The 21,307-nt window shown below is 35.3% G+C and overlaps 3 protein-coding genes across 3 annotated transcripts; all 3 read right to left on the reverse strand.

Moving 5' to 3' along the window:
- Positions 1-1,262: 1,262 nt before the first annotated feature.
- LOC105950509 (putative late blight resistance protein homolog R1A-10) lies at positions 1,263-4,584 on the reverse strand. Its single transcript, XM_088817083.1, has 2 exons — positions 1,708-4,584; positions 1,263-1,596 (listed from the first exon to the last, which is right to left on the reverse strand). Exon 1 carries the CDS (start codon positions 4,114-4,116, stop codon positions 1,750-1,752), a length of 2,367 nt encoding a protein of 788 aa, XP_088673209.1. The 5' UTR covers positions 4,117-4,584; the 3' UTR covers positions 1,263-1,596; positions 1,708-1,749.
- Positions 4,585-6,096: 1,512 nt separating this feature from the next.
- LOC105950431 (putative zinc transporter 10) lies at positions 6,097-8,506 on the reverse strand. Its single transcript, XM_012973780.2, has 3 exons — positions 7,698-8,506; positions 6,878-7,027; positions 6,097-6,650 (listed from the first exon to the last, which is right to left on the reverse strand). Exons 1-3 carry the CDS (start codon positions 8,304-8,306, stop codon positions 6,345-6,347), a joined length of 1,065 nt encoding a protein of 354 aa, XP_012829234.2. The 5' UTR covers positions 8,307-8,506; the 3' UTR covers positions 6,097-6,344.
- Positions 8,507-12,863: 4,357 nt separating this feature from the next.
- LOC105950405 (putative late blight resistance protein homolog R1A-10) lies at positions 12,864-16,770 on the reverse strand. The gene is made up of 2 exons (XM_088817084.1): positions 13,816-16,770; positions 12,864-13,180 (listed from the first exon to the last, which is right to left on the reverse strand). Exons 1-2 carry the CDS (start codon positions 16,478-16,480, stop codon positions 13,170-13,172), a joined length of 2,676 nt encoding a protein of 891 aa, XP_088673210.1. The 5' UTR covers positions 16,481-16,770; the 3' UTR covers positions 12,864-13,169.
- Between the last annotated feature and the right edge of the window lie 4,537 nt (positions 16,771-21,307).

Below are 21,307 nucleotides of genomic sequence, written 5' to 3' on the forward strand. Positions count from 1 at the left end.
TCGAATGCTCCACTATGCAGGCAATTATCTCTCTTTCTTTCTAATTCTCAGTATGTTTTTTTTTCTAATTCTCAGTATGTTTTTGTGGTTTATAGTAAATGTCGAAATTAATTGCGTTGTAGATATGTGTCTGTGTGAGAAATTCAACTATGAAAACAAAGGTGGGATGCTATGCATATGAAGTAGTAGAAGAATAGCACAGGTGGAGTCGCGTGGTGTGCAACTAGGAGAAATTTGTGAGGAAGATTTTTGCCCAATCATCCATGGCCAGAGTAAACCTATGGGCTCAATATGGAACTTCCGTTTTTGGAACTCAATATGACAATCAGGAGGAACATCGAGGAAAGTTCCAAATTGAGGACCAAGATCGCCTCACAAGGTTTTTGATTAAATTGATGAGAGAAGATAACCCCTTATTTTTTTTAAAGCTTGGATTTTTTCCAAAAGTTGATGTTAGTTCGAAGAACAAATTAATGGGGGAGAAACTTCCATTGAAGAAGAAGAATGAGAGTTTAATATCTTTAAGTTTCACCCCTTCGAACTTTCAATCTTTCAATTTCATCCTTTCGAGCTTTCAATTTTAACCCCACATGATATCTTCAGATTAAAAGACTAAAAAGTCCTCACATTAAGCATGTACATCGCACGTGCGCCGGAAAAATGAGAAGATTCGCCAAAATATTCCCCTTAGGTGGTTATGTGCGTAAAAAAACGAGTTTGGGTGCCCGTGCAACTTTTTTTAGTTAAGGTGGCAAAGCACAAAAACGGGCAAAGTATAGGTGGCAACATGCTATTAACCCGAGACATAAACTGTAATTTTCCCTAAAAATAATTTTAAAGATTATAATTGCACTGCGCATCGATTTTCAAATACCACAAAATTCCAAGCCCTCATATTGATTAAGTCGAAACACCAAAACGACTCTTCCATATAGATCCATCAGAATCTCTCTTCCAGAATAGATCAACAGGAAATGTTAACTACAATTTTGGAATTAATTTCAAAAATTAACTCGGACTGGAAATCGAAAATTCCAAAGATTATATTTTATATAATTCCAATTCCAATTAAAAAAATTGAAACATTCGGGAATCGGAAAGAAAATTGTTGTTAGAGAATTGAAACTTTTCATAATCGTAACCGGCAGAAATCAGAAATTCCTGTTCCAACTTTCAAATGAACTATTACTAGAAAAAAAAAAAATCTAAATTTTAACAGATCAATGAGCATGGAAGTATCAGGTTCATGAATGACCAAAAAATAACTATCTCAAAAGTCATTCATCTCTTTGTCAAAAAATCATCCTCTACAAAATTCTTCAACTCTCTTCACATACGGAAAAAAAACAGGGGTTAAGCCGTTAAGGCGACTGCGAAATCAATGCACATAAGCTACGAGTACCGCAGCAGCAGCTATGGGTACAATAGCAGCAGCATCGGTATTGATCATATGGAAGCTGATAATAATGTACACCCTTTTGTTATCCTCTTGATCCATGGTCTTGTGGAAACAATAACATTTTGGCGTATGTGCGAAAAGTCAAAGTTCGTTATTGACCAATCCACCATAGAAGAAAAGGTAATCCAATAATGTAGCTGATATATGAACACGAACATGTTTAAAAAAGACAACATAAAGCAAACGAAGCATTAATGTAATAATATTTATAATTCACCGTTAAATATAATTAAAATTGAGTGACTAACCTTGTGAAGAATCAATATGGTAGTGATGACTCGATGCTCCCATCATCCATCCCATGAAGAACGGACATAAGCAAATAATGAATTTTCGTGACTATATTTGTCGTCCCAATACCGTTTTAACTTGTTTGCACACTCCACAGCCATAGGATTGCAGTCGACTACTTGAATGTCTCCAAGAGACGTACCGAACGTCAGAGGGATCTCTTTTAACTTGTAGCAATGTGCGATGTGAAGAAACCCAATCGAAGGGAAGCAACAATAATTTCCGAAAAACTCCCATTGTTCCAGATCAGTGTCCTGAATATCAAGATCTACAAGACTCTGGAATTCGTTGTCACGAACCTCCCACTTCGGGCCTCGAAAGGCATAGAATTTCAGTTCGAGATGTGTAAGATTTGGCAATGAAGAAATCTTTCTCATTTCTTCCCACGGATATCCTAAGCCGCTCAAAGTTAATTTTGTAAGACTTGATGGGAAGTCTGAAAGAGGAGCAAGTGGGGTAACAACCTCTGTCTTCAATGTAGGATTCATAATGTAACATCCTAGTTCTTGTAGTTGATGGAGATGGGAAATGTGGTCAAAGCAAGTCAAGATCTCGGTAGCATCGGGAGCCAGTTGAATTCCAATTACTAACGCTTTTAGATTAGGGATTTTTTCAAACACATCTTTGGTACAACTTTGAGGACCGACACCTTTCAGTTCTAGGAGGTTTGGTAGGAGAGATCCTTCGCAAGGATGTGGTAGGTCTTTTCCTCCCGTCTGAACACACTTCAATTCCTTCATATTCCATATCTCAATGGGCATATCCGATACATTCCCAACAAATCTTTCGGCGCTATGTCGACTAACAATCAAGTACTGAAGGTTCCACAGTTTGGAAATGGAAGTAGGGAGGTTTCCATCATAAGAGAGGCCTAGGTATTTTAGTTGAACTAGTTTCAACACTTCCATTGGGAACTCATAAGATCTAATTGAAAGAGTTTCCAATACCCTGAGCAATCTCAAATTTTCCAAACTCACTGGTATTGGATAATGATGATGTGGACCGATACATAGAAGAGAGCGTACCGTTGAAGCAGATGAGATTGAGTTGCGCACATCTTCGATGGCAAGTAAAACACTGTTTCGTGTGCACAATCGTCGTTGGTAGTTTACATCTTCTTCTGTTAAAGCATCAGCACGACAATTGAAGGCATAGAAAAACTTGTTCTTGGCAGCTTCTTTGTTACACAGGTACCAAAAGGATGAATGAAGTTGATATTTGATTATGTCTGTGTAGTACATAGTAACATTTTTGCAAGAAAGCTCAAACAAATAAGGATGGGTACCATTCGTGGAACTCATGGGCGGGTGTGAGTAATGCATTGATTTTGTGTTAAGAAATCCTTCAGCACTCCACAAGTTGGTCAAATGGTATCCATATACCCAATAATTTTGCGGGAAAGCTCCAATGTAAAGAAAACATGCTTTTAAATGTTGGGGTAAATAGTCATAGCTTCGATATAGTACCTTCAACATTTGATCATATGCATCGTTGTATACTGAATTTTGTTTGTCAGTAGCTACCTCGTTCCAGTACTCTATTGTCTTGTCGGCTTCTGACAGGATATTGGCAACAGTGACGATTGTAAGAGGAAGACCTTCACAGTTCTCGGCAATCTTCTTTCCAGCTTTCTCAAGTTTGTAAGATAACGACTCTTGTTCACCAAACACCTTCGTCCGAAGAAGATCCCAGCTTTCTTTCTTATCAAGGAAGGGTACTCTGAAAGTATTCAGAGGGTAAGCACATGCGGCTACTTCGTATAGCCTTGTTGTCAGCAATACTCGACTTTCTGTATAGTCGTTTGGGAATAACTTCGCCAACTCATAACAGAGCTCTCTATCCCATACATCGTCAAGCACGATCAAGAATCTCAAAAACCTTAAACTTTTGAACACCATCCTTTTCAACTCGACTAATAATTGTTCCCCTTCCATAGGCACTATTTCATCAAAGCCAGCACCATTATTCACTTGTATTAGAATATCTACCAAGATGTGCGCTAGTCGATATTTCGGACCTATGGTGACGAACACACGTGTGCTGTATTGACTCACAACGAATGGATCTTGGAAGAGTTTATTGGCAAGAGTAGTCTTACCGATGCCGGCCATCGCATAGAGCGACACAATCATCCATTCAGATATTGGGGAATTGAGTCGATCTTTGATTGTCGTAAAAAAACCAGATAAACCAACCATCTTAGACTCATTTCCATCAAAATCAACTCTTGACGGGACAACATCATCATCTTCTTCGGGTGAAGGGTTGCGTAACTCGTGGATATAGGCCCTCTTCATGATGTTCACCGTTTCGATAAAGGAATCGACATCTTGCTTTATTTCCTCCACATCTAATGAGTGAACCATTAACGGAGGATGATCGGTCTCTTCGTCAGATTGTGGTGAATGGAACTGATTTGAGAGATGGAGGTCGATTACATCTTCGAATTTGTGTACAACATGTATGATTTCTCCTCCAAAGTTTTGACCATCTTCATGTTAATGGTGCTCCTCCATGCATTGAATTCTCCGAGAGCTTCTTTTAAAGAAAGAATCTCATCGTACAAAAGGTTAATTATTTGTGGGGATGAATTTTGAACAATCGGAATATGTGATGAATTCAAAAGGCGCTCAATTGTCAGCTCAAGAGAAGAAACAGCACCATAAGCCATCTTTCAACTCTCTCTCTCTCTCTCTCTCTCTCTCTCTCTCTCTCTCTCTCTCTCTCTCTCTAAGATCTAACACTAATTTGAGTGAACTGGAAGTATGGAACAACTCTTCTCCATTGAAGATTTATGTGAGAGAAAGAAGATTGTTTTTAGTGTTTTAGAACTCTAAGTTAGTTAGGAAGAAACTGTACCGCGTTAACAGAAACAATAAATGTGAAAGCGCCAAACAATTAATGAAAGATAAATGTGAAAGCGCCAAACACTCGGAATAGTTGCATCCACTGTCCAACAGGCAACAGCTATAATAGTTCTTCACTTTTCCTTTTTGACTCTTGACTTTTCAAAATTAACTAACACCCAACTTATGCTTCTCAATTAATATACGATAATAATAAATAAATAAATAAAATAATAATAAACCCAACTTGGGGGTGAAAGTGAAATTTAGAAAATATTTCTGTATTTTCATAGAAATCATATAATTTGGGGATATATAATTTTGAAAATTTCAGAGACCATAATCAGATTGTATTTTTGCATATTGGCCCTTGCCCCGAATAAGAATTAATTTAGACATTGGGACCTAATTGCAATTTCTAAAACTTGAAACTTGAAACTTAGAAATTGAGTAAATACCCCTTAAATTCTAATTTATGTCATTTTCATCCCTCAAACCCGGTTAACATTTATTAACCAATATTGACCATTTTTTTATTAGTTCAAACCCACATAAAGATGTTTATTAGTTCAAGCGCGTAAATTAATCTAATTTTATCACATCAAAACCAAAGAGGACGAATATGCCCTTATCAACAAATAACACCCAAATATAAACAAACCCTATTTTTTAGGGGCTGAAATGCTATATGCCCTTAATTTTACTATAATAAAAGAAAGGACAAATTGCACTTCACCCCCTATAAATTTCCTATTATGGCACTTTTGCCTCTAAAAATTCAGAAAAGAGATAACCCCACCTCGAAATATTGATTTGGATGCAGTTTACCCCAAATGCCAATTTTCGGTAGGCATTGTGCAACAAAAATAACATTTTAAAGGGGCAATCTGTAGAAAATTAGTGTTTTTAATGGGCAACAACAGCCAACAAGTATAAAATTTTGAAGGGGGCATTCACTTTTTTAAATTTTGAGGGGGTAAAATGCAAAAAATAAATATTTATAGGGGGTAACATGCAATTGCCCTAAAACAAATCATGGGTAATTTTTTGGGACAAAATGCACTTGAGCCCCTAAAAATTTTCCATTTTTGCACTTTCCCTCAAACAATTTAATAAATGTATATTCCCCCTTCAAAATATTATTTTGGTTGCACTTTGTCCCATAAGCCAATTTTTTGAGGACATTGTGCAACAAAAATAACATTTTAAAGGGGCAACGTGCAAAAAATGTAATGTTTGTAAGGGGCAACGGCTACAAAAATAACATTTATAGGGACAACGTGCAACAGAAATACTCAATTCCGATGAGTAATCCATCGGAGTTTTGCTATTGGGACAATGTTCAAAACATTCACTTTTAAAAAATTTAAAGGGGTAAAGCGCAAAAATTAGAAATTTACAGGGCGATATGTGCAATTTGCCCTAATTTTTTTTGGTGAAATCATCTTGGTACGTAAATTTTATATATATCTTCCTACACATCAGCGTAGAACAAACGAATTGGGAACGGAGGGACCAATTTTATACATTTCATATTTCAAAGAGGTCTTCGATACATACCCCATAGTTCAGGGGTGCAAACTGAACTTAGCCCTATATAAAACCATGAAATGACACACAATTACACTAGAAATTTATAGTTCATGTATCTAAAAAATTGCAATATGGTATATTTTATTTAAACGACACTGAATTACACACAACATATTTTTGTTTTTCCTTCGAAAACAACATACATATAGTAGATTTCAAGCCCATTTTGCCATTAGAGACATCCCACCAGCACCCAAGAGAACAGCAATGTAAGACTTGATTTGGAGTTTGATACTTCCCTGCAGCTTCGGCCCCATGAAATCAGCAGCCAATAGATCAACCAGAGCCATATAGATCAACAGCCCCGCAGACGACGCGTTAAGCAATCCGACGGTGATCAGCGATCGAGGGCTGTTCTCTTTGTAAGTGCTGGACAATGCTAGCCCCAGTGCTATTCCGAATGGTGTCGTCACACTGAAGAAAAACGCCATTGCTGCTTTCTTTATGAACTTGTACTCTGCCTGCATTATTTATTATTCAAAACGGCTGGTAAATAAATATTCTATTATATTATTTAACAACCGAAATAAAATAGTAATTAATAAATTAAAAAAAGTGATACCCCTCGAAATACTATTTTGGTTTCAACGTGCAATAAAAATAACATTTTAAAAAACATTGAGGGGGTAAAGTACGGATATGTGAAATTTAGAGGGGGTGATGTGCAATTTGCCCATAAATTAATTACCTGGAGAATGCAACCACCAAGACCCATTCCTTCAAACATTTGATGGAAGCATAGTGCAGCAATTAATCCTTTGATGGAGCAAGTGTTGTTAGAGGCGCCGAGCGACAAGCCTATCACTATTGAGTGAACTATTATTCCGAGCTCCAAAACCTGCCATGTTAATGCATACTCTTCATCAATTCATCCATGTTTCTTATCCAATTAATGTTTTCTTTTTTGTTAATCTAGTTCCAAAGTGGTGATTTGACTATTTTGCCCCTAATAAAATACGTGCCAATCGCACGCTCACAATTCAGGCAAGGGTTTGGCCAAAAATTGCCAATTTCAGAAACGGTGCTCCAAATAATAGAGTTTGGGGGCACCATGCAATTCCGTTTTGTGTAGGGGTGATGTGCAAAATGCGTCAAAGTTTGGGGGCAAAATGTACTTAATAAAAAAATAGTTGATGATTATTTTAAGGGGAAGTTGCAGCCACCACTGAGATATGGACAAATTACAAAAAAATCCCTCTTGTTTGGGTAATTACAGCCACTCCTCCTTTTAAATATTTTTTACATAAAATTTATGTAATTCGGTTATCATCGAACCAAATCGTATATTCAGTTCAGTAATCGGTATTAAATGTTGGCGTACCGAAGTTTTAGTTCGGTTTTATCGATTTAACAACCCTAAATTTACCTATGAAGGAGTATTTTCGTAAAATAATACATATATAGTTGATGGGTGACTGTAATTACTCAAACAGAAGGGTAGTTTTTTACCATAACTCAGGGGTGGCCATAATATGACCTTATTTTAAAATTGTTATTGAAGTACTAACCATGGCGATGACTCGGTAACGGAGAAGTTGCGCACCCTCGACTGCCAACTTGCCTCCATGGTGGTGTCCATGGCCATGAGAATGGCCGCCGCCAGCTTGCACCACCACCGGCAGCTCCTCCAGTTCGCCGCCAGACTCCGGCTTGACAGCTCCCGAGCTATGTTTCTTAGAGTAGACGCTTGTCGCCATGGAGTCGATTATGAGAGTCACAATCGCGGAGAGCATTGCGACGAATCCGGTGAATGGGAACTTGTGCCACGGGTTTTCTTTCAGACACGTGGACGACAGCATGTCGAAAGAATCCGGCAAGACATGCATGAATCCGGTGGCCAGGATAATACCGGCAGCGAAGGCTTTGACGATGACGAAGAGGCTGCGCTCCGGACTGAGAGCCGGAACCGACTGGCTGACGAGTGGCAAGCAGACGCCGATCATGCTGCTGATTAGGATTGTCACGATTGCGATTATTTTGAGCGGCAACGCCTTCTTCTTGTCGGTGCAGCCGTCGTTTTCATCGGCGCCGCAATCCTCCGCCGCCGACACGACTTGGAGGGAGAAATTGGATAGGATGATGAAGAAGATGATCAATGTTGCTATTGAAGAACTCATCGTGAAATTAAATATGAATATGAATATGAATATAAATGATTAATTGATTTAATTGTTTTGTGGAGTTGTGAGCAAATTTATAGGAATGTTGGAAGAATTAATTTGAGTTTAGATGATGAGAATAGAGAGGCATGGAAGTGGCGTTTGATATATATGATATGATGATCAAATTAATATTTTAAACGGGCCGGGTTAGTTGGGATTTAGGTGGTGTTTGCAAATGCTTTTCGAAAGTGATTATGCGGTTTTTTTTGCTCATAATCTGTTTTTAGGTGTTTGCAAAATCAACTTTTGCTTTTGCTTCTCTTAAAATAATCTGCTTTAAGCTATTTTTTTAAAAGCACCCCTAACCCTGCTTTTTCAATTTTAGTTCATTTTCCGAAATATTTGCAAACACCCCCAACTTTTAGAAATAAGCAATTAAAACTAACTTAAATCACAATTACTAACTTCTGCTTTTAAATAATCATTTGCAAACACCCCCTTAGTCAATTTGATTATTGCTAATGCGTGGATTGCTTGTTTTGCTTGAAACGAGGGCCCGGTATGCATACGGCTGGCACGTGTTCTGTTATTATGTGGCATTCTCATATTCCACGTGGCTTTACACGACAATTTTATGCCTCTCATATTCTCATATTCCACGTGGCCAACTCAAATTTATTAATTTTTTTGGACAACAAAGTATTAAAAAACTATGTTTCAAGGGTGCAAAGTGGGATTAAGTCAATATAATTTTGATAATTCTTTTTAACAAGTAAGGGTATTATAGTATTTATATATTGAAAATTTTAATTTGGTCTTGCACAAGTGGTTTTAGTCTTGCATATAACCGTAGCCTTAACTTAATTTATGATAAATTGTTGAACATACTATTTTTTTTTGGTAAAGAAGGAACCACAACCAACTTTTTTTTTTTGGGAATGAAGGAACCCGTAGCTAAGGGTGAAAGTCGGATGGATCGAATTGAAATTAGCCTTTTCGAAAAATAAATCGGAAGTTCAAAATCAATTCCAATTCCAATTTCAAAATTTTCGGAATCTAAAAATTTATTTCAATTCCAAAAGGCCCGGAAATTTCCGAATTTCAAAAAAAATTGAAAATCACACAAGTTTTAAAATTTCAAAACTTAGCGGAAATTTTCTAAAATGTTCATAATTTTTTAAAAATAAGTACATCCATGTCGATAAAAGTAAAACTAATAACTAATAAATTTCAGTTCAAACAAAATAAATAAAAATAAACAAAGCAATGCAGCATAATATGGGGAAAATTACATTTTTCGTCCTCATACTTTACCCACTTTGTCCCTAAACATTTTGGAGTTACAATAGTAGTCCTTAATCATGCCATTTTTAGACATAATTGGTCCGCCGTTAATTTTTGCCGTTAAGTTGGATGGAAAATGGCATGTGCCTCTCACATGCCTTCAATTTACAACACTACATGAAAGTGGACTTTCAACAACACGCGTTGCATCTTGTTAAAACAAATTTTTCATAATTAAAACTTGATTGAAATTCGAAATTATATAAATTCCAAAAAAACAAAATCGATATATATTGTTTTAAATTATTTTGAGAAATATTCTTTAAACAATTGAAAAATTATTTTAAAAAATGAAATATTGCTTTCAAAATCAAGATTTTCGGAATTCAAATGAAAACATTGTTTCAAAATAAAATAAAAATTCGATCTGAATAGGTGGGATAAGAAACCTCCATTTCAATCTTCACCCTAATTTAATAATGTAAAACTTGATAAATTATTTCAAAATATTTTTAGAAGCATTGTCTCAAATAATAATATAATGTTTTAAAACCGGAATTTCTTTAATCCAAATGAAAATTATTGTTTTAAATAAAATAAAAATCTGATCGTAATAGGCGGAGTAAGAAAACTCCGTTCCAATTTTCACCCTTATTTAATAATCTAAAACTCGATATTTTTTTTCAAAATAAATTCAGAAATATTGTTTAAAAATACATAATATTGTCTAAAAAATAATATTGTGTTTTAAAATCGGAACTTTTGGAAATTGAATGAAAATATTATTTTAAAATAAAATAAAAATTCGATCAAACTAGGCGGCATAAGAAAAATTCTTTCCAATTTTCACCAATATTGAATGATTTAAAACTCCACATATTGTCTCACAATTGAGATTTTTGGAATTGACTAGAGGTGAAAATTGGAATGGAGACTTCTAATTCCCCAATTCCTATGGGGTTTTTTATTTTGGTTTGAAACGATATATTTTAATTGAATTCCAAAAATGCCGATTTTGGAACAATATTTTAAATTTTTAAACTATATTTTGATTTTTAAACAATATTTCCGAAATGAGTTGATTTTTTTGGAATTTACGTGATTTCAATTTTATATTAAATTTTAATTAAAAATAATAATTATAAAAAAATATGTTTTAACAAGACGCAATGCGTTTTGTTGAAAGTCCATTTTCATGTAGTGTTGTAAATTGAAGGCATGTGAGAGGCACATGCCATTTTCAATCCAACTTAACGGCAAAAATTAACGGCGGACCAATTCTGTCAAAAAATGGCATGATTAAGGACTACTATTGTAACTCCAAAATGTTTAGGGACAATTTTGAAAAAGTGAGTAAAGTATGAGGACGAAAAATGTAATTTTCCCGCATAATATGCAATAAAACTTCTAACAACAATTTGTTGTGTCAAAATCTTAAATCAAAACTTATAGGTGTATTTTTCGGAAAAATAAGTATTATATAATATATATATATATTATTTATAGGTGTATTTTTCGGAAAATATCGGAATTTTTCGGAAATTAAATCGGATCGAAAATCAAAAATTCCTGCTTTATTGTATACAATTCCAATTCCAATCCAAAACAAATCGAAAAAATTCAGAAATCGGAATTTCGGATGTTGGAGTGAAAAAAGTTGTTCCAAAATCGGAGCTTTTCAGATCGGAACCGACGTAAATTGGAATTCCACCCGAAGCCAACCATATAAATACACTGAGTAAACCTACACTAGCGTATAATAACTTGAAAGCTATACGAGAGACGTAAACCACATTAGGTTAATTATGTGTGACAAACTCAACCTACGAGCGCTGATCACAAAAAATTTAAACTCAGGTCATTAAATTCACTTGCTCCAATCGCTAGGTCGTCCCAGAATAATGCACTTAAAAGCAGGGGCCGTTCCTGGGAATTTGGGGGCCCTAGGCGAGGTTTAAAGAACAACTGAAGACAGGGGCCCCGATTTGATGAACCATTTTTTTTATTAACGGGTGTTCGAAATTGAATGTAGTAGAAAAAATATAAATATATTTTTCTAAAAATGAAGAAATAAAAGATTATGGGGGTTCGGGGGCAGTGCCCCCGAAATATTTTTTGAAATGTATGAATATAAAGTAACTAAAAATATGGACAAAAATTCAAAATTAACAATATGATTTGCTAGTTCACTTCCTCCCGTAACGTATAATTTTTATAGAAAATAGACTTCAAAAATATTTATAAACTTGAATACACTAATAGATATCGATTCTTATTTTAGAATATAAATCAGTAATTAAGACATTATAAATTTAATATTTAGGGGCCCCAATGTTAAGAATATTTCAAAAATATCTATTGATCATTTAGTTTAAATTTATTTTAGTACCGATGTTCCAAAATATTATATATAATAAATTTTTAAAAATAAGTGTATATAAAATAATTTGGGGGCCCCAAATTTTCGTAAAAATTCGGGGGCTCTAGGCGTCGCCTACTTCGCCTCCCCTCAGTACCGGCTCTGCTTAAAAGTATGCGATCGATCATGCACCCCTTTACTCACTTTTGATTTTCAATTAAAATTTCTAATTAATTTCAATATATTTAATATTATAGGCATTATTTGTGTGTGAAATTTATATCTAAGTAAAAGGTCAAAATCATGACATTGACTTGCAGGGTGCTAAAAATGAAAGACGACTTCCAGCTTTGGCCATTGAAACAAATAATACTAATTATATTCCTAGAAAATGCTTACTATAATTCTATCTGAATAAATAATTATACTATTTATTGTATTATTCTCTTTAAAAATTCAACTAAATTAAATAAACTATTGGGTTTTATAAGAAAACAATAGCTGCCGAATGGCAGTATTCATGCCGCTCAAGTACTCAAGTCTCCTCTACCCGTCCGATGAGACATTCCAATCATTTAAGGAATCTTGACTTCTCGCAGTTAGAATTTCTGTTTTTTTAGTTGAAATGAATAATCTTTGATATTAGTAGTAATATTTTAACGGCTAAATAGTATTACACCACCTAAGTTTTACTTGTTTTTACAAATCACCATTTCAACAAAAAAAATAAAAATCTTGATCTCACTTGTACTCGATAAGTTGTACAACGTTACTTGTGGACTGATCTAAATCCAAGAAGGAGATATGCAACATGTCAAGAAATAGCTTATCATAAAACTGTTTAATAATTTTGGAATAGTCAAGCCAAAAAAAAAAAAAAACAAACAAACAAACATAAATCGCTTATCCAAAGAAGCGATTTTTGAATAGCATACAAAAGTTCGTATATTGAAATAAATAAATTTTGAGTAGTATACAAAAGTTCCTTATGATGGGCTCATAAGGGCCCCTGGAGAGAGGGGTTTCGCCTTTTGGTACAAGCTAAAATAATATTTTCTCTTAACAAAAAACAAACCGCATGTATAATATTACAAGTTACAAAAAACACAACATTTTATTTCATCAAAAGTGCCCCCATTTTTGCTTACACATCGGCTGCTTCATTGATTTCACAGCATCAAAGTCAGTCAACATATTCAGTGATCCTTGCTGGGAAACGAGTAAATCCCGGTGCATTATTTCTTGCCTAGACTAACACGAAAACAAAAATAACGAATCAGTTTCGGTAATAATTGTTTAATGGGTAAATTTTATTTTCCCTACTGTACTTTGACTCGATATCACTTTATCCCATTTTATTCTTAATTGTATCGATTTATCCCCTGTATTTGAAAAATTGTCTCAATGTGGCCCTCGCTGTTAGTTTTCAGACATTTGACATTCACACTGTTTAATTTAAGTCTGAAAATTATAAAAAAAATCACCCCTCCCAGTTTAAATAATTATTAAAAATTAAAAAAAAAATAAAAAAATTTAAAAATAAATTGTGGCTGACGTCCTGGACTATATTTTCTCGTTGTCTTGAAGTTTTTATTAATTTTTTTTTTCTTTTTTATTGTTTTTTAATAATTATTTAAAATGGCAGAGGTGGCATTTTTCTAATTTCAGAGCTTAAATCAAACGGTGTTAAGGTCATATTGAGACAATTTTTGAAGTAAGATGGACAAATCGATGCGATCGAGGGTAGAAGGGGATAAAGTGATACCGAACCAAAGTAAAATGGAGGAAAGTAGAATTTACCCTTGTTTAATTTCAAGATCAATATAATAATATTTATAATTTCACTCTTAATAAATAGAATCAAAAATTGAATGACTTAACCTTGTGGAGAATCATCCCATGAAGAACGGACATAAACAGATAATAAATTTTTATCACCATATTTGTCTTCCCAATCCCGATTTAACTCTTTTGCACACTCGATGGCCTTCGTGCTGCAGTCGTCGACTTGCATGCTTCGAATAGATGTACCAAATGCGAGAGGGATCTCTTTTAACTTGTAGCAGTTTGCGATCCTAACGAACAATATCGCAGGGAGGCAGCAGTAACTTCGAGACGTCCATTGCTCCAGATCAGTGCCCTCAATTTGAAGACTTTCAAGCTTCGGGAATTCGTCGCCAAGAACCTCCCACTTTGGGCCTCGAAAGGCGTAGCAGTCCAACGTCAGATATTTAAGATTAGGCAATGAAGAAATCTTGCTTATTTCTTCCCACGGATATCCGAAGCCACACAACATTAACTCTGTAAGACTTGATGGGATGTCCGAAAGAGGAGCAAGTGGGCTGACAACCTCTGTCGTCGAAAATGTCGTCTTCAACACAGGATTCATAACAGAGCATTGTAGTTTGTTCAATTGATGGAGATGGGAAATGTGATCAAAGCAGGTGAAGGGCTCACTAGCTTCAATAGGTAGATCGATTCTAATCGATAATTCCTTGAGATTAGGTGTTTTTTCGAGCACATATTTGTTACAACTTTGAGGACCGACACCATTTAGTTTTAAGAGGTTTGGTAGGAGAGATCCTTCACCACATGGACGTGGCATGTCTCTCCCCGCTGCCTGGAGATACTTCAATTCTTTCATATTCCATATCTCAATAGGCAGATACGATATATTTCCATTAGATTTTACGATGATCTGATGTTGTTTAACAATTAATTGCTGAAGGTTCCGAAGTTTGGAAATGAAAGTAGGGAGAGTTCCACCGTAAACGAGGTCGAGGTGTCTTAGTTGAACTAGTTTCACCACTTCCATTGGGAATTCGTAGAATCTGATACCACAAGCGTGCAATACCCTGAGCAACCTTAAATCTTCCAAAAACAACTTTACTGGATAACGATGAAAAGGACCAGTACATATGAGAGAGCGTACTGTTGAAGCAGATGCAATCGATTTTTGCACATCTTCCATGGCAAGTAGAACATTATTTCGTATGCACAATCGGCGCTTGCTTTTTATACCTTCTTCTGGTAAAGCATCGGCAGGACAATTTAAGGCATAGAACAACTTGGTCTTGGTAGCTTCCTTATTACACATGTACCAAAAGGATGAATGAAGGTGATATGCGCATGTTTTTTCGTCGAACATGATAACATTTCTGCTGAAAAGCTGAACCATATAACCATCGGTACCATTTAAGTCGAGAAATCCTTCAGCACTCCACAAGTCGATCAATTGGGATGGGTATTTCAAACAATTTTGTGGGAAAGCTCCAATGCATAAAAAACATGCTTTTAAATGTTGATCTAAGTAGTCGTAGCTTGGATATAGTACCTTCGACATTTGATCGTACGCATCCTTGTAAACCGAATTTTGTTTCTCATCAGCTATTTTGTTCCAGTACTCTAAAGTCTTGTCAGCTTTGGAAAGGATGTTGGCAACTGTGACTATTGTAAGTGGAAGTCCTTCACAATTCTCCGCAATCTTCTTTCCAGCTTTTGCAAGTTCATAAGAGAACGACTCTTGTTCACCAAACACCTTCTCACGAAGAAGATTCCAACTTTCTTTCTTATCAAGGAAGGGTATTTTGAAAGTACTCAAAGGGTGAGCAGACTGAGCGACTTCTTCAATCCTAGTTGTGAGCAACACTCGACTTCCATTTTGGTTGTTTGGAAATGAGCCAAAATATAGCTCTATGTCCCATACATCATCGAACACGACCAAGAACCTCAAATTCTTTAAACTTTTGTAAACCATCATTTTCAACTCGCCCAATACTTTTTCGCTTTCCACAAGCACTACTTCATCAATGCCGGGAGCATTTAGTTGTCTTAGAATATCCACCAAGATGTCCGAAAATCGATATTTCGGGCCTATTGTCACGAACACACGTGCGCTGAAACGACTCACAATGAAGGGATCTTGAAAGAGTTTCTTTGCAAGAGTAGTTTTGCCAATGCCTGCCATCCCCAAGAGCGACACAAACGCCGTTTCAGATTGTGAGGAAGTAAGCCGGTCTTTGATTCTCTTAAATAGATCGGATGATCCAACCATGTTATAAGAATCATCTTTTCCACCAAAATCAATTCTTGAAGAGACCAAACTATCATCTTCTTCTTCTTCTTCGCCGTCGGGAGAAGGGTTGCGCAACTCATGAATGTAGGCCCTCTGCATCTTGTTCATTGTTTGGATAAATGAATCGATATCTTGCTCTATTTCATGCAGATCCACTGAGTATACCATTAATGGAGGATGATTAGTCTCTTTTTCGGATTGCGAATGGAACTGATTTGTGACATGGGGTTCAAGCACATCTTCGAATTCGTAAATCGCATCTATGATTCCTGCCTCCAAAGTTTTGACCATCTTCATGTTAATTGTGCTCCTCCTTTCATCGAATTCTCCAAGAGCTTCTTTTAAAGAAAGAATCTCATCGTACAAATGTTTTAAGATTTGATTGGATGAATTTTGAACAATGGAAATATGAGATGATTTAAAAAGCCGCTCAATTGTCAGCTCAAGACAACAAACAGCACCATAAGCCATCTCTTTGAATACTCTCTCTCTCTCTCTCTCTCTCTCTCTCTCTCTCTCTCTCTCTCTCTCTCTCTCTCTCTCTCTCTCTCTCTCTCTCTCTCTCTCTCTCTCTCTCTCTCTCTCTCTCTCTCTCTCTCTCTCTCTCTCTCTCTCTCTCTCTCTCTCTCTCTCTCTCTCTCTCTCTCTCTCACACACACACACCCACACCCACACACACACACACACACACACACAAAGATCTCTCACAAACTTCTCTAAGAGCAACAGCTCATCTATGTACAAAAATGTTTGATTGTGAAGTAATGTAGTACTGGCTTTTTATGTATAAAAAAAAAATCATAAGCAAATGCATATGAAGAAGAATTACTCCACTTCTAGTTGAATGAAGTTTGTGTGAGATTAGTAAAACAAACACAATTAATTATTAGTTTGGGACAAGTCTTCTTCATTTGTTTGTGAAATTATTGCTGCAAAAATGTGACAAAAGAGTCTACCATATGACATAATATTTAATCCAAGTTGGCCATTAATTAACATTTCCTACGTATTTTGGTAAAAAAGACAAAAAAAGAAACAGGAAACTTGTCTTATGCACAAGCTGTTTTGTATTATTCTTTAGAGCTAATTGCACATAACCCCCTGTGTAATTTCGAATTGCCGAAAAAGTCCTCGTGTTAAAAATATTAGCAAGGACCCCCCTATGTTGTGTTTTACGAAGCACACCGCCCCTTACGTCAAAATTGATGGTTGACTTACATGTAATGACTAAACTACCCCTAGTACGTTCTTAGTAATTTTCAGTTTTAAACCAAAAAAAAAATGAAAAAAAAAATCACACAAAACAGAGCAAACCAGCTTCTCTTCCCTTCATTGCTCGTCTAGGAAAAGGAGAATAATGGTTGGTGCAATAGTGGGTGGGGGTTCTTTTTTTGTTTTTTTTTTTCTTTTCATATCCGAAGAAAAAAGTGCTGCAAGCAATTTTCGGTGCACGGAAATTGTTGATTCATAAGCTAAAGTAGCGGTGGTGGCATTAAAAGGCAGCGGCGGCGGATGGTGGAATCGGAGAGTCGGCTTCGAGTTTGGTGGAGTAATTATGCAGTGACGCAAATGATTCTTCGAGTTTGACATTATTCGTCTTCTTCTTCCTCAAGGTACGAATTAAGTTTTCACAAATTGGAAGAAAATGCTATGGAAATTGAAAGAAAGTTCTTTGAAGGGTTTTTGTATTTTTTTATTTTTGGGCAGGGATGTGCCGAAAAAGTCTGAGACGCCGTTTTTCTTCCCTTTTGTTTTCTTGGATTTGGAATAGAAATGAACTTCATGTTCAGATATGGGTTTGGTTGATGGTTTTTGCTGGCAAAAATCATGGTGAAAAAGTGGAGAGGTGCTCTTGAAGGTTGAAGAAGATGGCTTAATTGAAAATATAAAGGACTCAATTGAAAATCTTAAAAACTTCATTTTGGTACTTATAAAATTTCTGGTCACATTTTGGTATTTGGTAGCGAAAAAAAAAACCCACTCTCATCCATGGCGAGTGAAGTGCACGGTGAGCTCTTTAGGGCCTTATTGCCTTTGACTAATTTTTATAGGGGGGTATTTGCTAATTGTTTTAACACAAGGTCTTTTTCAGCAATTAGAGATTACACATGGGTGGTTTTTGCAAAAAACCCTATTCTTTTACGGGGAAAATTATGGAAAAATTACAGTTTTCACCTCTCAAGTTTGCACCAATTTCATATTTGGTCCCTAATGTTCACAAAAAACACATTTGGTCCCTCATGTTTCAATAATTTAACACTTTTGTCGTTTCCTTCAATTTACCTTTAGTCGGATAGTTAAGGCAATGATGGGTACACATTTGATTCCGTTAGTACTAACGGAAAATTAACGGAAATGACAAAAAGTGTTTAATTTTTGAAACATGAGGGACCAACTGTAGTTTTTGTAAACATGTGGGACCAAATATGAAATTGGTGTATAAACTAAAGGGATCAAAACTGTGTTTTTCCCAACTGAATTTTGTTAAAAGTAAGTGTTAATTCGGGATAATTACAGTTTTGGTCCCCCAAGTTTGCACGTTCTTCATTTTTGGTCCCCCATTTACCGCAGTCAACAAAATACACATTAATGTTGTCACATTTTAACACATTTAGTCCCTCCGTCTGTTTGACCGTCAAGTAGTAACGGTCAACGGCTGAATTTGGGGTTTTTCTTTGAGAAAATTGCAATAAGACCCCTGTATTCTTTCAAAATATTCTAAAAACCTCTAAAATTTTATTCAACCATAATTTAATCTCAATTTCATCAATTAACCAATTTTAACCAATGAACCCGATTTTTAAAAATTGGGTAATCCGACCTTGACTTTCTTTTTAACTCGGTTGACTCTTTTTCCGATTGATCTTTTTTTGCCGCCGTTGTCCGATGTTGAATGTCGGGTTAACATCGTTGACATTTTTCTCTTGATTTTTATTTAAATTGTTGAGTAATGGAAAAAAATAATTAAAAAAAAATCAAAGCTGATAATCGGCAAGAAAAAAAAAACAAAAAAAAAAGTCAAAATAAAGAAAAAAAGAAAAAGTCAACGCATCTCAATAACGGAAAATTTTTAAGACAAAAAAAAAAGATAAAAATTAACGGCCGGTGTTAGCCCCAAAAACCGTTTACTAGAGTGGTTATCTCATTCCAAATTACTCCGCAAATGCCTAATGCATCTTCTTCATATTTTTTTGGGAAGAAATTTGGGATGCACTAGCGGTTCCACGAAGAATAAATTGAGGGGAACAAATTATAGATTTTCGATTTTTTTAAAATTGTAGTTAGGCCCTAGAATTTTAGATAAAAACTTTATTTGAAGTTTGTAATTTTAATATTATGATACTAGATATTAATATAGTATTATTATTGTGTTCTACAGTAATTGTGTTGATTAGGAAAAAAAAAGTCACAAGAAAAAAGTTCATAAAAAATCAAGAAAACTCAATAAAGTCAACATTGTTAATCTAGAATACAATGTCGGTGAACGACGTCAAAATTATATTAAATAAAAAAGTCAATGCCGAAAAAAAATAACAAACAAAGTCGGTCAGCGGTCAGCGGAAATGCTGGTAAAAATCGGGGTCGTTTGTCAAAATTGATTAAATGATGAAATTGTGGTTAAATTAGGGTTGAATAAATTTTTAGGGGTTTTAGATTGTTTTAAAAGAATGCCGGGGTCTGAGTGCAATTATTATCTATGAAAAATTCCAAATTCAGCCCTAATTCAACAGTTGACCGTTACTTCTTGACGGTCAAACAGACGGAGGGACCAAATGTGTTAAAATGTAACAACATTAGTGTGTATTTTGTTGACGGCGGTAAATGGGGGACCAAAAGTGAAAAACGTGCAAACTTGGGGGACCAAAACTGTAATTATCCCTGTTAATTCTTTTTTCATCTGATGTATTAATAATTTACACCTTTGTATTATCCATGGTCCCGTTGAAGGATTCGATTCGTCACACATTAACGCGTGTGTGATATTCGAGCGTATAATCAAAAAATGGAAGTTCCTCATTGACCAATCCACAGAATTGCCTAACACCTATGTGAAGATGTTGTTTACCTCATGAAAATCATTGACAGTTAACAGAATTTAATCTATACGGGGTTGTAAATCGAGACGAGTCGAATTATCACTTCAGCCGAGCTTTAATCGAGCCCAAGTAAATTTAGCTAAAGTAGTTAGATTTTTTAATATAATATTTTTTGTTCATGGAGCTCGAACCAAAGCTTTATATCTTATCAAACGAAAATTTGTTCTCATGGATTATCGTGTTAACAAATTGAGATCAAACGAGTTCTTTTAACGATCAATTCCCATACTACTTCTATCTCTCTCCATGAATTATTCCAAAATTAGCAAAATATTTGAAAAAATAATATCTTTGACAAATCACCATCTATAAATTCTTTAGCTTGTTATCACATATTTCTCAAAGAACAATAGTGCTAAGTGAGATTAAAAAAAATTGCAAATTGCACATCACCCCCTGCAAATTTCTAATTTTTGCACTTTACCCCCTTAAAATTTTAAAAAGTGAATGTCCCCCTTCAAAATATTATACTTGTTGCACATTGTCCGGATAGCAAAATTTCGATCTATTATTCATCGAATTGAATATTTTTGTTGCATGTTGCCCCTTGAAATGTTATTTTTGTTGTGCACTGTTCCTTAAAAACATTACTTTTTGCACATTCACCTTTAAAATATTATTTATGCTGCACAATGTCCTCAAAAAATTGGCTTTTGGGGCAAAATGCAACCAATATAATATTTCGTAATGGGATTATCGTTTTTTTTTATCTTTAGTTGCGAAAGTGCGAAAATGAAAAATCTATAGGGGTGAAGTGCATTTTATCCTAAAAAAAAAACATGCAAACTATAAATTCAGCAGCTATCACGGTGGCGACTCCCGTTTCTCCGTATCTCAAAAAAATCACAAGAATGCAGAGAATTTTCAACAACAACAAAAACTCTTCACACGTAGAAAAAAAAACGAAAACGAAACGGGAAACATTTCGCGTATGAATCATGAGAAGAATCGGGCCCAGAGATGCACAAGAAAGTTCATTTTGTCGAAAGGAAAAGATAAAAATTACGAAGATAAAACTATTAATGTGGAAGCTGACGGATTCATTAAGCAGAAACACAAGAAGTTTCAAATATGGCCGGTTCTGAGGGGAGGCGAGGCAGACGGTCGCCTAGGGCCCCCGGATTTTTCTAAAAAATTAACGCCCCAAAATTTCTTTATACCCTTTATATATTAACATTTATCCAAAAAAACAATATATAAT

The sequence above is a fragment of the Erythranthe guttata genome, chromosome 4, assembly GCF_056151865.1.
Source record: "Erythranthe guttata isolate IM_541 chromosome 4, IM_541, whole genome shotgun sequence".
In the NCBI taxonomy this organism is placed as follows: Eukaryota; Viridiplantae; Streptophyta; class Magnoliopsida; order Lamiales; family Phrymaceae; genus Erythranthe; species Erythranthe guttata.